At 47.5% G+C, this 17,807-nt stretch overlaps 1 protein-coding gene across 2 annotated transcripts in view; it reads left to right on the top strand.

Annotated features, from left to right (window-relative positions):
* The first annotated feature begins 249 nt into the window (after positions 1 to 249).
* LOC142814039 (uncharacterized) overlaps positions 250 to 17,807 on the top strand; it is a 105,421-nt gene continuing 87,863 nt past the window's right edge. For both annotated transcript variants that reach the window (XM_075891981.1, XM_075891982.1), the window contains exon 1: positions 250 to 432. In XM_075891981.1, the coding sequence (XP_075748096.1) occupies positions 330 to 432 (103 nt within the window). In that variant the 5' untranslated portion in view covers positions 250 to 329. The remainder of the gene's footprint in view (positions 433 to 17,807) is intronic.

Here is a 17,807-nt window from a genome sequence, read left to right on the forward strand (position 1 = left end):
TGCATGCACATTTAGAATTCAAAGCAACAAGCTACACAATTGAAACGGGGAAATGAATACCGGTTTCTTTTAGAGGCAATAAATGTAGCAGGTGTTTCTTTTTACACACATTAGCAACAACTGTGACTACTAAGACTGAAGCTGGCTCGATCCATCAATGTATCCGGGTGGAACCAGACGTCTTTCCATTGGAGTCGCAAGCTTAAAATACAGGATTAAGTAACAAGCTGAGTCGTCATTACCAAGGGTTCTCACACGCTGCGTAATCTTTTGCAAAAGCGTCTTTAGATCTGCTACGTCGCACGTTTGCCGAGGCAGCATGAACTGAAATGATGCCTTCAATGTGGACGATGATTTGCAGCCTCTGGCTGCTTTGCCCCACTGTTCTCGCTGATGATATCGAGATCCATACATGTATGGTGCAACTCGCCGGTAAGTACGGCACGTTCTCTGTTTAGGTGGCTCAAGAAAGAAGGACGATGCGTTCAATACTGACAAAACTAACATCCTGAAATGAAAGTAGAACAAGTTGCGAAACCTTGAGGAAGGTATTGTTGTGTATATACTGTACATGCGCGAATTGTAGGGCTAGTTATTGCAATGCTTCTAGGATGAAGAGCAATACGAACTCTCGATTGAAAGGCAGCAGCACTCTTTAGCTGCGCCTTAAAGAGTAACATCATAATTGGGACTCGTACATGTTGAGTATCAAAATGGGTAGCCTTGCTTCGCTCCGCCTTGGACATCTCAATCGTTCCGCAAGGAAAAGAACGTCTGAGCTCGTAACATGGGGCGTTTTAAAGTCTCCTGGAATGCCTACAGCTCGTGCAATTTCAATGTACCAACAACGCGATAGCCATAACCTAACACTCCAATTACCAACTTTTCGTCTGTAAGGCACCACGTCTGATTGCGCAGTGGCACACATTGCAGCAAATGGTGATTAGTATGCCTGCACACCTTTGAATTTTGCGGTCTTTCATATTAAACACTGGTCGCGCAATTCATAATCATTGACGCGTGGTGTGATATTACGCTTGTCATACAGTCATATTACGTGCATTAAGGAGACTACTTGCACTGAATCACATCCTCGTAGGGTTTTTATAAAGCCGGTTAACCACCTGCGTTGCGTTGCTTGGGGGTAGGCCACCAGAAAAGTTGTGGGTTTGATTCTACCGGAATGAAAATTTATGTTTGCATCTGCCAGAAATATTTGCTCATGGAAAACGTTCATTCATCGTTCAGAACCAACAGCGACGAGACGGACACCACAATTTCTGCGAAACGAACTCTTTAGTGTGGTCGGGCAAATAACTACACCGAGTGGGGTACCAACACCTAATGTTAGGACTCGTTTTGCTACTATGCGATGAAATTATTATGAGTGAGCAGATAAAAAGAGTATGCTGCGTCAGCGAAGGCAACGTTTCTAAAAAAATGGCGTGGCTGTTCTCTGTTTTGTTCTCCTCCTTATCGAAGAACACACGAACATAATACATACAACAGGCAATGATAGAAACAGAACATGTTACAACTTGCAGAAGCCGCTCAAAGGAGATACATAACTTTAGTCGAAACGTAATCGAAAGAGTTCCACCCGGTGAGACTACTACTGATGTGAGAGACGTCTAGAGGAATAGAGGTGAGCACGGTGATGCCTTTGTTGGAGGAATTCAGCGAAGAGCAGGGCGATGCTCAGGTATGTGTGCCGATGGAGTGAGCAGGTGACAAGAAGCTGGGAGAGAAGTCGCGCAGTCTTGTGCTCGGACGCGAACCAGAGGCACACAGCGAAACACTCGGGCCGAGATTCGGCAGGGTTACTGGTGGCTGTGGTAGCTTCCCGCTGGCTTCACGGACCCGTCGCCGAAGTCTATGGCCAAGCGAAGCAGACCACTCTGACCCTTGACCTGTGCCAGACATTCGGAACAACCCACAACCGGGATGGTGGCAAACCGCATTGTTTCTTCCTCCTCTGACTCTGACACCACCTGGTTATGTGCGTGACAGCCAACTCCACGCGAGCGCCTCTCTCCTTCCTCGCCTGTTGCCCATCGAGGCCTTCTTCTTCAAGCAAGTCTTGTGACTGCACCTTTCCGTCCGCTCTGTCCATGTCGGCTTTGTCAAAGCACACACGACACACGCTCGCATTTCTCATCACATACTGAAAGTAAAGCATTGCCATGATGCTTAGTGCTTTCTTTTTCTTGTGCAGTATATTTTTATTTGCATCGCACCAATGGAGAGCGGCGCTCTCATTCCTGAATAGGTCACGTATTTTTCGGACAAAAAGCTCTTTATGAGTTGTTAGCCGGCAACATCAACAAGGGTAGTTTGGGGAGGTGTGATTCAAGTGAGACTAGGGGAGGCAAAGTTTTAATGAAAAAGAAGGTTTAAATCACAGGCGAAATCAGTTTTATATCTTGCAATTGATATTTATTTTTGGAACGAGAGTGTTTAGGTGACATTAGAAAACGATTATTGGAACTAGTAATTAGAATGAAAAAGATTTCTATCGACTCCCTTTGAAGAAGACGCAAACATTATATCATAATCGGGTAGTGTACGAATCTCTCTCTCTCTCTCTCTCTCTCTCTCTCTCTCTCTCTATATATATATATATATATATATATATATATATATATATATATATATATCATGACTGAAGCCACAAAATGTCGGCTGTTGCTGCCGATATTTTATTTTTTATTTCATTTATTTAAACTCACTTCTTGCACTTGCTACTGGTCAACATGTACAGATAATTTATAACTTATTCGGTACATTTGCGCGCACACGATTGAATATTGTGTATTTTTCTCGCTTAAGCGACGAGATCGCAGTATACAACTATCGTGCCAGTGTACAGATTTGCAGTTATATTTATACCTGCTGCTCAGAAATCGCCGAAGCAAATACTAATGCGATCCACAGAAAAAATATTCCGGTGTGTTAGTCCACTGAGGCGTGCCAATTTACGAACTCACAATTGCGTGTTCTTACATACGAGTCAGAGGAGTACCGGCTACTGCGCTCGGAAGGAAGCTTTCGGTGACAGCCTGCGTTGCTCAAAGCATGTGTCACACAGTCCCGTTAATTCGGGAGGCGATCGCCGGGCTAATTCCAAGGGCCGAAGTATCGGCCCCCCGAACCGCACCATGAAAGCGTGGACAATTTAGAAGTGGTCCTTTCTGGCACGCCAGCGGACGCCGGCTGTGGCCCAAAGAACAAGTCAGAGCCGAGAGTTGATAAACAAAACAAATTTATATTTTCAATAATGGCAGATCAAAAACAACACGCAAGTATGCACACTCCACCGTAGTTGAGTACAATATGTCACCAATCAAACAACGTACTACACAGTACAATCAGCCACACTCGAAACAACGGACACAGACAACGATACACACTACAATGCAGTCGCATGCATTGAACAACCAAGACACTTAAAGACTAAAGCGATAGAAAACCTATTCAGTCCAAAGTTCTTGGAACAAAAGTCTGGATGATACTCTTCCGAGAATCACTCACTTAAAGTCCAGCGTTGTTGTTGTTCCGCTGCCCCCGAAGTTTCTCTTCCAGGAAACCTCTGTCGTTCCGCTGCCCCGAAGTTTCTCTTCCAGGAAACCTCCGTCGTTCCGCTGCCCCGAAGTTTCTCTTCCAGGAAACCTCTGTCGTTCCGCTGCCCCCGAAGTTTCTCTTCCACGAAACCTCTGTCGTTCTGCTGCCCCCGAAGTTTCTCTTGCAGGAACCCTCACGTCTTCACTTGGCCACTCTACAAGCTTCAAACGTCTTCGCCGGAAACACGTCAGCTTCACACATGCAGCTGTTGCCACGTGTCTTCGCTGGATAGCGGTAAACACACACTCTTGCCTGTAGCTCGAGTTGTTACACCTCAGGTGGACATCCTCATCTTCTCCTGCCTTGTCACTACGGACAAAACCTTCGCCGACTACACGGCGGAATCCTCTACGCGCTCTGGCGCTAACTTCCGTCTTCTCCTGATCTCTCACCTCGGCTGCTCGATTAAATACCTTCCGCGCGAGATTCCAGAAAGTTCTCATTATTTCGTCGGCACTATACGCAGCGAAGGGTGGGGAGAGGGCAAAGCGGTTCGAAGGCCGTCCCCTACGGATGACGCAACCCGGCATCCCCACGCCCTTTTCCATCTAGAACATTCGAGGGCTTGCTCGGGCGCCGATGAGAGGAGGTTTGTCGGCGAACCCACGCTTCCGAGGGGAGAAGGACGCGTGCCCGGGGAGTCTTTGGATGCTTGTTTTCTTTGTTCTTTTTTTATCATTGACCTCGCGGCGTCACTCCGGCGTTTCGTCGCGAGAATTCGGCGGCGCGCCCTTTTTTGAGCGCTCGTTTTGTGACAGCATGACACATGGATCGTCGGCGCTCCTTGTGAAAGCACCGCACACGAGACAAAATAGTTGATTTGGACTCAAGAATGTCTAAACTGCACTTTACAGTCAATCTTACACTGTAGAATTGTGCTATACATAAAGCAAAAAGTGCCAGTAGCATGCACACCGACATGGCCGGCACGATAGGCCTTGTGCTGTCTTAATTGGACGGGGCACTGGGTAAGGCCGCTCTCGACGCACCTGAGTTGCGAGGCTTGAAGTTTCTGCATTTGAGTTTCGCAACATTTCTAGATATTACCAAACTGTACCTGAAGTAAGTAGAAGGTGAGTCTTTGCCAGACATGCATTTCTGGAGTGGCGATATTGAGCGACAGCTGTTTTTCTGGCCTCCGCTGGCAGTATAGAGCGGGCGTGCCAGTGTACGAATTCGCTGTTATATGAATACCAACAACTAAAAAAAAAAACCGAAAGAAATACTAATGCAATCCGCTGAAAACGTATGCCAGGAAGTCAGTTCACGAAGGCTTACCAAATTACCAACTGAAAATTGCGTGTTGTTACATATTGTTCTGAGACGTACCTGCTAAGTGCGACTGGCAGCTTTCGGTGACAGCCTGCGTAGCTGAAAGGGCGACTGATTGATCGTCAGCGCTCGCTCCTTGTGCGGATATTGACGCAAGACAAAATAGTTGATTTAGGTTAATGGGTGTATAAAATATACTTTACAATTTTTCTCACACTTTAAAATTGTGCGTACAAAACGCAAGAAGCACCGGTAACATACACACCAACGCGGCTGGCACGATAGGCCTAATGCTCGCTGGGCCAAGCACTGGGTAAGACCACTCTCTACGTGGTGATTTCGGATAGATTAAGTTGCTGCATTTCAGCTTCGGAACATTTATAACTGTTACCTCAAGTAAGTAGAAGGATAAGCATGGCCAGACATTCATTTATGGTGTGGTGGAATCGAACGACAGTTGCTTCTCTCGCCTCCACTTGTAACGTTGCGAAGTTATCGAGAGAGCTAATTTACGTTTCATCAGCTTGGTGGCACAAACAATTTTCTGTTTTTGTTAGGAAACGCACCTAACTCCAGGCTTACAAAAGCATCAATAAGGAATCGTTACAGTAATGCACGACTGATGAGAATATCTCCGCGGTATACGCGGGGGAATACGAAAAACGTGCATTATTTGCGGCGATACATGCGTGGACCGCAAAAAATGCGTATGCTCGGAATCTGTTAGGGTAGCATCTATCAAGGCCGTCGGATCAATATTTTTATATTCAACGACGCTGAAACATATCATGGGACACACTAAATAAATGTGCACGCTTCGCTGTTAGAAACAGTGCGTGCTCCAGTATTCACCAGCACTTGCCAGTGAAAATTTCAGTGGTTCTAGTGCTCCCCAGTGTGAACCAGCATCACAGCGGCATCACAAGGCCCCTTCCAGTGCGACACAGGTATTTCCGAGTACGCCCAGCGAAGTTCCAGTAAATACTAGTGTGCATCAGTGTCTCCACAGTGTACCAGTGCGAAAAAATGTACTGGTATCACGCTGGGAATGCATGCTGTTTTTTTATAATTATATGGGTGATTCCACGAGAGATCGACACGGGTCCAAAAGTTGATACTTTAGATTTCATTGAGTATTTTATATTTCGTGCACCTCTCACCAGGTAGCCCGAAAGTCAACTTCGTTTTATGATTAACGGCATAACTTACGAGAAAAAAAAAATATCAAACTTCACTAACACGGAGGCACCAATTTCGTCACCTGTCATTTTCGAAAATTGCAGATGCTATAAAAAGACAAATATTTATGTTTCAAGGAAGATATTTTTCATATAAAATGCGTGTCTAATGAAGAATGAATTCATATGGTTTCAAGTTTGTAGACCTTAAGAAAAGAGCTTTAAAAAATGTCTAATTTTGCGACAATTTAAAATAGATTACGTATTACCTATTTTTTTTCTCCGAAAGTAATGCAAGCAGCGTTTTCAAACTTGACAAGTTTTAATAATATAAAGTGTTCATTAAGTACATAATTTATTGCTGCCGTAGGGCAAATGTAAATTTTTATATATTTGTTCAAAGTTCTCATACTGGCAAAAAGTACTCCACTGAAATTTGAATAATAAAAAAATCCCATCTTCGATTTTTCTTAAAATCTCGTAAATAGACAACCGAAGGCCATCATACAGTAACATAGAAAAAGATGTTGCATTATTTTGTTTTTAGCGACAATATTCGTGGTACAAATCAGAGCTTTTCGAAAATGCGCTGATAAGTTGAGAAATCTAGAAATCGGAACGGAAAAGCGGCAATGAGCTTCAAACGCGAGTAAACGTGACCGCATTTGGTGAAGAAAGGGTGCTTAGCAGATAGGAGTAACTATATTTTGAACACAATATTCTACAGTATTTGAATTCACTCTTATTGGCAGAGCACTGAGACTTCTAATATGTGGTGCCTCTCCATTACTGACACACAAATGGAGCTGCTGTGACGGCCATGTGTTTGCAACACATTGGGTAAGAGAATTGAATGTTGAATGAGTTCATAAACGATTCATAACAAATTTTTATCATTTGGGGCACGAAGACTGCCGCATTAGACTGAAGAAGACGCTTACGGGCAAGTTGTCATCCGTCGTCTGCTCTACAGATCAATTGCTTTGCGCCGCCTCTCGGAGGCAATGGTTTAGATTTTATGGTTCAAAGTAGGAACAAAGATTACGCCTCCCGTAATAATAGCGAAAAAAAAACATTGTGAAATTCATTTTAACTTACTGTACTTCATTTGCATTCGCACTGTGGATACTTGCGCACGCTGTTTTACGTCTGATCTCATTAAAGGTGAGAGACATAGGAACAGACGACATATAGATCACTTTCCTTCTGCTGGTTTCACGCATAGTTGCATTGCCAGTAATTTGAGCCTTAAGGAACGTGGCGATCGCTGACTTCTTCAGCCGGGATAGAGTTTTTTGTTCAGATTACCTCTTGTTGCATAAAAAGAAAATACCTTATCAAAGAAACTTCCGCAAGGTCGAAGACATCGGCCTGTTTGCCCTCCAGAAGCTTTTGCCGAAAGCTGCCCGCCACGCACATAACAACGACCACGCCTGCCAGAACTGCTTCAGACGCTTCCGAGATATGCTGTCTCCGTCTAATGGCTTCTCAGCTGAAACAGCTGATGAGTTTTTGCCGGAAGAAGAAAAAGGCAGAAGCCAAGAGCGGTGCGTAAACACGCTTGAAGCATTGTCACATATGCGACTGGAGAAGCTGCATGCGCAAAATAGCAAAGTTTATGCAGAGCCAAGAAAACTTGACAGCAATTCTACAGTAACCGTGAAATGCCAGCGTAACGTGTGTAACCACCACTTTCAACCATCAGATCTAAAATGCAGTGTGTGTGCCCAGTGGTTCAACAACTTCAAGCAAGCCTATGAAGCGTGTTCTTCGTATCAAGAGTGCATGCGTTTGTTGACACTGTTGCCGAGCGATATAGAGCGCCGAAAACTCCAAGCGCTTATACCAAACTTGTAAGCTTACATGATATACAGATCCCGACGCTGGCGCGCAAAACACGGGATATAGTTAGCACCAAATGCGGTAAGGAGGACACGGCTAAACCCAATGGACGTCCAGGCAGCTATGGCTCACTACTTCGAAGATGAGTATAGCTGCTCTCGGCAGAGTCCCAACAAAAAAGATGTAGTATCTGTTATCATTGACGCAAAAAAGGAGCTTGTTTCAAAAAGGATTATGACCCGTTCGGTGCGAGAGGCGTACTGTCTTTTTTGTGAAGCTAATCCCAACACGTCTATTGGGCTTTTAAAGTTTTATTAACTGAGGCCGAAATAGGTTCTTCTTGCCCCACACCAAGAAGTGTGCCTTTGTATACACTGTGTTAATGCCACGGAGTGTGTTTCTGCCCTACAAGACGTCACCGATAGTGCCTACACGGTGGACTTCTTGAAACAACTATGTCTTTGCAGCTCCCCTACAAGTGATTGTTTTTTAGGCCATTGTGACTATTGTGCTAAAGAGGACGCTCTGACAGCCACATGTTTATGAATCCCTGAAGATATTGAGGTAGCCTATGCAGTATGGGAAAATGGCGATCTAGTAAAAAAATAAACAGCCCAGGCAAGTGCTTTTCTGCGAGAGCTAAATCTATGGTTCGTGAAGTGGATTACCCATGATTACATAAGATACATTCCAGAATCAGTAATACGCCAGGCGAAAGAGAACCAAGAAATAAAATTTTGCGTTTTTCACTTTGATTTCGCCGAAAATTGGACAGCCATTTTACCGAATGAGGTACAGTCGTATCACTGGCACAAAAGACAGGTGTCTATATTCACGCGTGTCGTCACAAGGAAGCAATCAATTCAAAGTTTTGCCGTCATCAGTGATGACACATGCCATGATGCTGCACATGCCTGTGTTGCTCTACAAATAATTCACAACTATATGAAGGAACAACTTAAGCCTGACACGCAGGCGATCTAGTAAAAAAACAAACAGCCCAGGCAAGTGCTTTTCTGCTAGAGCTAAATCTATGGTTCGTCAAGTGAATTACCCATGATTACATAAGATACATTCAAGAATCAGCAATACGCCAGGCGAAAGAGAACCAAGAAAAAGAATCTTGCGTTTTTCACTTTGATTTCGCCGAAAATTGGACAGACATTTTACCGAATGAGGTACAGTCGTATCACTGGCGCAAAAGACAGGTGTCTATATTCACGTGTGTCGTCACAAAGAAGCAATCAATTCAAAGTTTTGCCGTCATCAGTGATGACACATGCAATAATGCTGCACATGCCTGTTTTGCTCTACAAATAATTCACAACTATATGAAGTAACAACTTAAGCCTGACACGCATGTTACTTATGTTTCTGATGGTGCATGCTGTCACTTCAAAAACAAGTACTAGTTGTTGGAGTTTTGTCAGAAAGATCATATATCAACAAAGTGGATTTTTTCGGCCACCGGACATGGCAAGACCTCCTCTAACGGCGTTGGTGGCCTACTAAAGCATCAGGCTACGCTCTACAACCCCAGAGCGGCAAGCTCAGCTGTGATTATGTCAGCATCCCATGGCTCAGCATCCCATGGTCCTGGCTCAAGAACCGCTGCACGCAACATCCAGCATCCCTGTCCAACAAACCATTCCTGCGTGGATCGTCAACGCCCGGCAGCACGACCCACCCATCTTCTGTGGTCTTCCACGTGACGACGTCGAGGTATGGCTAAAAGAATACGACATGACCAGTATTTATAACTAATGGGATGAGCCTCAATAACTTCGTCACGTCACCTTCTATCTGTCCGATGTCGCGAAAACGTGGTTTTTTAACCACGAGAGCAGCTTCCCGGATTGGCCTACTTTTGCTCAACAAGTCCGTAGGATTTTTGGAAAACCGAACATCCATTCCGAAGTGTCGAAACGAAAGCTCGATTGGCGTGCCCTACTTCCCGGGGAGACGTACACTTTGTACATTGAAGACAACCTTGCCCTTTGCCACCGCGTGAACTCGGCGATGACAGAAGCTGATCCTGTTCGCCACATCATCAAAAGGATAGGCCATGTCGCGTTTAACACTCTGGCTGTTAAAAAACCCACCACCGTTGAAGACGTCATCATGACATGTCAGCATCTTGATGAACTCCAAGCAATTCGATTTCACCCAGACTACCCAGACGCCAGTGACAGCCGGCCTTCCTCGGATGCGAATTGGCGCGCGCTTGTTCGCACTCTGATTCGCGAGGAACTTCAAGCGCAAGGGTTGTCATGTGCAACCGCCCCTCGTCCTCAATCTCAATCTGCTGGTCTGCGCGACATCATCAAACAGGAGCTCTCATCCATGGCTGGCGCTCTCCCATCGAACACTATGGCGCCACCAACACCACCCATGACGTATGCGCAAGTCGCTGCCATGCCACCTGCCTTGGTTCAGCACGCGCATCCTGTTCCTGCGCAGTACAACGTAGCAGCATTTGCACCACACTCACCTGTCCTAGCGCCCGTATCAGCCCCTGTGACAGCTCCAGCACACTACGCCCCCTGGCGCTCGCCTCGCCCAATATGTTACTATTGTGGCATTCGGGGCCATATTTCATGATTTTGCCGCAAGCGCCAACAGGACGAACGCTGTGGCTACGATGTTTACGAAAGGGATTCGGAGCCATCCCCGAACCAGTACCAGCGACGCCCTACGACACGTTCCTTCTCTCCAACTTCTCCACTCGCCGCACCTTGCCCCTGCTATCCCGGACGCCGCCGGTCCCCTTCGCCTCTACGACGCTCAACATCTCCTCTGAGACCGGCTGTACCTACTTCTGACTACCACTCGGAAAACTAGCTGGTGCAGTTTTTGGAGGGAAAGCTGCATTGCTCGAACAAACACCAAGACCTCCAGAGGGCCCAGCCAACTTGTTATTAGTGTATGCGGAAGGGTTACCAGTTCAGGCATTGGTGAACACGGGGGCTGCTATTTCTGTTATTCATGCGGATTTGTGTACTCATTTACGTAAGGTTACCACACCTTATACTGGCACTCTCTCACGTAGCGCAAATGACTCGCAGATACGGCCATCAGCACAGTGCACCGTTAGAGTTTTCATTGATGGGATCCGGCATCATATTCAGTTTGCCGTGCTGAATTCTTGTGCTTTTAGGCCTATTTTAGGATGGAACTTTCTTTCTGATGCTGCTGCTTCCATCTCTTGTCGACAACGACTCATACATATGCGAGAGACGGATGATATTTCCCCGAAATTATCACGTGACCGGCTACAAACAGCCAATGACTTCCTTGTGCCACCTAACCACGAGCACGTTATCACGGTTATGTCTGACTCCATTGACCACGGTGACGTCCTAGTCAGTCCATCAGCCCGTCGTCTATCCAGAGGGATTGCACTTTCATCGAGTCTTGTCCGCTTCTCCAATGGCACCGCATTCCTCGCAGTACTGAATATCACCAATGAGCCGATTCTGCTGACCAAGGGCACTATTGTAGTTTCCAGCGTGGACACATAACCTATTTCTGTAGTGGCTCCGGATACCAGTCTTGTGGAATCACGTTCAATACCAACAGATGCTCCACCCACTACGGCTCTCGTCAATATCATCAGCACGGATCTCACTCCCCCGCAAGCACACGAACTACTGGCGTTGTTGTCCAAGCATAAATTTTCTTTCGACGTACATTGCACTGCTCTAAGCCAGACTTCTGCGGTGGCTCATCACATACACACTTACGGAACTTCTATTGTCCGTCGTCGACCATACCGTGTTTCTTCCAGCGAACGCAAGATCATCGACAAGCACGTTGCTGATATGCTCAAGCAAAACATCATCCGCCCCTCCTCGAGCTCTTGGTCGTCACCTGTCGTTTTCATAAGAAAAAAAAGACGGTTCGGTGCGATTCTGCGTTGACTACCGCGTATTAAACAAAGTAACCAGAAAAGACGTATATCCCTTGCCTCGCATTGACGATTCCTTAGATTCCTTACAAGAAGCGGAATATTTTTCGAGCCTTGATTTGCGCTCCGGTTATTGGCAAATTCCAATGCACGAGGATGACAAGGAAAAAACTGCCTTTTCCACACCCGATGGGCTTTGCGAATTTAACGTCGTGCCTTTCGGCCTCTGCAATGAGCCAGCAACGTTTGAGCGACTGATAGACATTGTATTGCGGGGCCTTAAGTGGAAAACATGATTATGTTACCTTGACGACATCGTCATATTTTCTTCAACATTCGAACAGCCCTTGCAGCGCCTGGATGAAGTTCTGACGTGTCTCGCAGCTGCTGGCCTTCAGCTCAACACCAAGAAGTGCCACTTTGCTAGCAAAAGTATTAAAGTACTCGGACATCTCGTCAGCAAACATGGAATCCGGCCTGATCCCGACAAGAATACCGCCGTTCTTCACTTCCCGGTGCCTCAATGCGTCAAAGAGCTCTGAAGCTTTTTTGGCCTTGCGTCGTACTTCCGGCACTTTAAACGAGACTTCGCCACCATTGCTGCGCCACCTCACCAACTCCTTTCTTCGGGAGCGTCATACGTATGGTCGGACGAATGCCAAATGGCTTTTGACACCTTGAAACGTGCCCTCACGTCTGAGCCAGTGCTTTGTCATTTCGATAACGCCGCACCCACTCTCCTCCATACTGATGCCAGCGGACACAGACTCGGCGCTGTACTTCTGCAACGAACAGAGCGTTATGACGAACGTGTGATCGCATACGCAAGTCGCACCCTCACAGCAGCAGAGAAAAACTACACCATCCCCGAGCAGGAGTGTCTCGCCGTTGTCTGGGCTATCCAGAAGTTTCGACCATATCTTCACGGCTGCCACTTTACCGTCGTCACTGACCACCACGCTTTGTGCTGGCTGTCGAAGTTGCAGAATTTGTCTGGAGGTCTTGGTCGCTGGATATTTCGTCTCCTAGAATACGAGTTTGACGTTATCTACAAATCCGGCAAGAAACACAACGATGCCGATGCCCTTAGCCGCTGTCCTTTACAATCCTCATCAGGCACTCCTGGCCTGTCGCCAACTGTGAGTTAACCCATCAAAGTGTCTCCGTCAGTTCATTCACTCGCCGCTGTCGACTTTCTTTCTGCCTTCAACAACGACACGTTTGCATCCCACCAACGCAGTGACACTTACTGTCGCTCTATAAGGCAGCGCCTTCAAGGCTCCTCTCGTCCTCTCAACGCTCGCGCCCATCGACAGCTACAGAACTTCAAGACTGAAAACTCAATCCTTTACCGCTTTGTCTTCCACCCCGAAGGTCAGCGCTGGGTTCCTGTTGCTCCTCGTTCCTTAAGGGCGCAGATTTTGGAGGCATTTCACGATGACCCCAAGGCTGGTCATCTCGGTTTTCAAAAAACCTACGAACGCATCCGCAGTCGTTTTGCCTGGCCTGGCCTTTCCAACTGCGTAGCGCGATATGTTGCGTCATGCTCGCTATGCCAACGCCGCAAGCGACCCACTTCCTCTCCGTCTGGTCTTCTACAACCTCCGCCGTGTCCTGTCGCTTCATTCGATGTCATTGGCATTGACCTCTACGGACCGCTACCAACATCAGCTAGCGGCAAGCGCTGGATTGTTACAGCCGTTGACCACTTAACAAGGTACGCCGAAACAGCTGCTCTTCCTTCAGGCTCAGCAGAGGACATTGCCACATTTTTTTCTGGAGGCAATTTTTCTAAGGCATGGTGCACCACGCATCTTATTGACCGATCGCGGCAAGGCGTTTCTCTTGAAACTACACGAACAAGTCCTCCGCGCATGTAATACGATGCATAAGACGACATCCATGTACCATCCCCATACTAACGGCCTCACAGAGCGCTTCCATCGAACTTTGACCGACATGATATCTATGTATATCAACGCCGACCACACCAACTGGGATACCATCCTGCCATTCGTCACTTTTGCGTACAATACCGCTACGCAGCGCACCACGGGCTATTCCCCATTCTTTCTGGTCTATGGCCGTCAACCAACATCTACGCTCGACATCTCCTTTTTTGACGTCCCTGTGAACTCATCATCGTCATCGAGGGAGCACTTAATCTCTCGCCTGGCTGATTGTCGCCGACGCGCCCCCCTCAATACACAGGCAAGCCAACAAGAGCGGAAGACTCACTACGATGGCGTCCACCGCGTAGTTCACTTCATTACTGGAGACAAAGTACTGTTGTGGACCCCAACGCGGGTTTCCGGCCTGTGTGATAAGTTTCACTCACGTTTAATCGGCCCCTACGCTATAGTCGAGCAGACGTCTCCTGTTAACTATCGAGTAACCCCTGTTGTCATGCCTCCCGACGGCCGTTTTTGTGGTACGGTGGTTGTTCACGTGTCGCGCTTAAAAGCATTCGTGCGCCGTAGACCACCGTCATAAACAGCGAGGGGGAAAACAGCGAGGGGGAAACAGCGAGGAGAAAACAGCGAGGGGGAAACAGCGAGGGAGAAATTTCCCCCTCGCGCGGAAGCGCGAGGGGGAAATTTGTGTAAGCACAATATTGACAACGTTTGACCTTTATCTTCTTCATCTGTATATAATCATCATCATGAAAACATCGTCTTCGTTCGAAGGGTTGATCAGGCGATTCGGCCTAATAAACGCCGTCGAGACTCCAACGCTGCTACTGTCTTACAATATTAATGAGATCTAACAGACAATAATGCCAAGGAATGTATAGGGGAAGTTATTAGAACAAGTATAATGTAAATAAGAAGAAAGAAAAGTGGGTGAAAAATAACCAGCCGTGAGCAGGAATCGAACCTATGACCTTCGAATAACGCGTTCAATGCTCTAATAACGCGTTATTCGAAGGTCGTAGGTTCGATTCCTACTCACGGCTGGTTATTTTTTCACCCACTTTTCTTTCTTCTTATTTACATTATATTTGTTCTAATAGCTTCTCCTATACATTCCTTGGCATTATTTTCTGTTAGATCTCATTAATGTGTCAAAACACGGAAAAACGAGCCCTTAGGTATACACTTCTTTCCCATATATATATATATATATATATATATATAAATATATATATATATATATATATATATATATTGTAGTGGAGAATTCGCAAGGCACTGACTAGTGGGACCATCTCTCTCGGAGTGCGAAGTGCGAGTGTGTGCACGAGCTGTAGACGCTGGACGGCTCGAGCATTTCTGTCCGTACCGGCTGCCTGCCTACTACCTGGCGTCGCTATTAAACTCCCTTGCAAAGTGGTGGAAGTGTGCTGCGTACGCAAACCTGGAACTTCGAAGCCGGAAGGTGCCCACTGCATCAGCAATGCCTGATCAGACGACCGAGCAAGGCACCCCCCTGCAGAGCACGGCCCAATCTCAACTGGTCATCGTACCTACCACCCTGCGCCAACGGGATCCCCCCTTCTTCAGCGGCACCGAGGACCAAGATGTGGAAGACTGGTTGCAGCGGTTTGAAAAGGTGAGCGCCGCCAGCAAGTGGGACGACCCCTCAAAATTGGAGTACGTCCCATTTTATCTCAAAGACGTCGCCAGCCTGTGGTTCACAAACCACCGTACGGAATTTACCACTTGGGCCGCGTTCAAGACCACCCTTGCAGGTGTGTTCGATCACCCCGCAGTGCGCAAGCTGCGTGCTGAACAGTGCCTACGCGGACGAGCGCAAAGGCAGGGCGAAAACTTCACTAGCTACATTGAAGATGTTATCGATTTATGCCGGCGCTTTAACCCTGAGATGACCGAGCAAGAAAAGATCAGGCATATCTTGAAAGGAATAGACGATGATGCCTTTCAAATGTTGCTGTCAAAGAACCCAAGTACCGTATCCGAACTTGTAACCTTGTGCCAGAACTTGGAAGAGATTCGCAAGCAACGTGCATTAGTTCAGAGGTCAACGACAGCAGACGACTCTCTCGCGTCCCTGGCCGTCAGTGGTGACAGCACGCTGCTGGAGCAGATAAAAGTATATGTACGTGTAGAGGTCGCACGACAGCTTTCGTGTCTCTCGTATCTGCCGACCACCGAAGCACCAACGAACCGTCTAACGCCGACAATCAGACAGGCTATTCAGGAGCAGGTCTCCGAGGCGTTGCCATTACCTACGCCTGCCTCTCCATCAACACCTGTTGCCACGCCACTGACTTATGCGGCCGTCGCGGCAATGCCTCCGCCTCGTCTGCCATTGTATACGCCACAACCTGTGCGACCTTCTACCGCGCCGTTTCCAGCTACACAGCAGCACGCTGGAAATCCTTGGCGCACTGCTGACAACCGGCCGATATGTTACTTTTACGGGATTCCAGGTCACGTTGCGCGTCTATGTCGTCGGCGCTTCGCAGCTAATACACCAAGATACCCTGACTACTCGTTTCGGCCTTCATGCCACGCGCCTCATGTGCCACCTGAAGTTCACGAACGCGATGCGCAAGCTGCTTCCGGCACCCGAACCTCCGCTTCTCGACGTTCTACTTCCCGCTCACCTTCCCCTTCACCAAGTCGTCGTTCCGTGTCGCCTATGCGTCAACGACCCACCTCCATAGAGACGGAAAACTAACTGCCGCAGCTCCAGAGGCACGAGCTGCGCCATCGTCTAATTGTTTAAGTCCTCGCCTGTCTCCCGCCAATCTTATTGATGTAATCGTCGAAGGTGTACGAACACTTGCACTCATTGATACCGGTGCCGCGATATCTGTGATTAGTCAAAGACTCTGCCACTCTCTTCGTAAAGTGACGATGCTTTCTCCCGTAGTTTCTTTGAGCACTGCGAGTGCCCAACAAATTGAACCCGTCGCGGCTTGTACGGCAAAAGTGGTTATTCGAGACGTGTTGTACATCATTGAATTTCACGTGTTGGCTTCATGTTCCCACGATGTCATCCTAGGATGGGATTTCCTATCACGTCATCACGCCGTCGTGGACTGCGCTCGGGCCGAAGTGGAGCTGTTACCGTTTCGTGATGCGCCTTCTGTTGATGCGGCCGTATCTAGTGTGGCTAACCTTGTCGTCGCGACGAACATAGACCTTCCTCCTTTCAGCGCCCAGTTTGTCCCTCCCTGCTGCATTTCACTTTCTGACGCTACCGTCCTATTCACGCCATCTCACATCTTTGGTAGCCGCCATCACACATCGCTGCAATTCGCCGTTCTTGCGCTTTGTAAAGACACTACCGGAATATTTATTTCCAATCCGAACTCGTGCCCCCTCAGTTTGCGCCGCAACGAGACGCTCGGCCACATTCAGCTTATCGATGAATGTACTATCGTGCCTGCCGATTTCTTCGACACCAAGCCGAATATGGAACTGAACGCGTTGGTTCCTCACTTTGCCTCGAACAGTGTGTCCTCCTATGCATTTCATCGTTCTGTTGACTGCCATCTAGCCCCGGCTCAACGAGAGTAGCTTCTTACCCTGTTGCACGAATTCAGGCATTCGTTCGACTTTCCCCAAGCGGTTCTAGGAAGAACGAACGCAATTGTGCACACAATTGACACAGGAAAGAGTACTCCTTTGCGCCAGCGCCCCTATCGTGTGTCTCCGGCAGAGCGTCGCGTAATTGCAGAACAAGTAGACGACATGCTACAGCGTGGAGTCATCAAGCCTTCTTGTAGTCCTTGGTCTTCACCAGTTGTACTCGTCAGAAAAAAGGATGGTTCGATCCGGTTCTGCGTAGACTACAGGCGCCTAAACAACATTACGAGGAAAGATGTTTACCCTCTTCCCCGCATAGACGATGCTCTCGATTGTCTCCAAGGTGCAGAATTCTTTTCCTCGCTTGACCTTCGCTCAAGCTATTGGCAGGTCCCAATGGCTGAGTCTGATCGTCCAAAAACGGCGTTCGTCACACCAGATGGTCTCTATGAATTCACCGTAATGCCATTCGGACTCTGCAATGCGCCC

The sequence above is a fragment of the Rhipicephalus microplus genome, chromosome 4 (assembly GCF_043290135.1).
Source record: "Rhipicephalus microplus isolate Deutch F79 chromosome 4, USDA_Rmic, whole genome shotgun sequence".
NCBI lineage: Eukaryota > Metazoa > Arthropoda > Arachnida > Ixodida > Ixodidae > Rhipicephalus > Rhipicephalus microplus.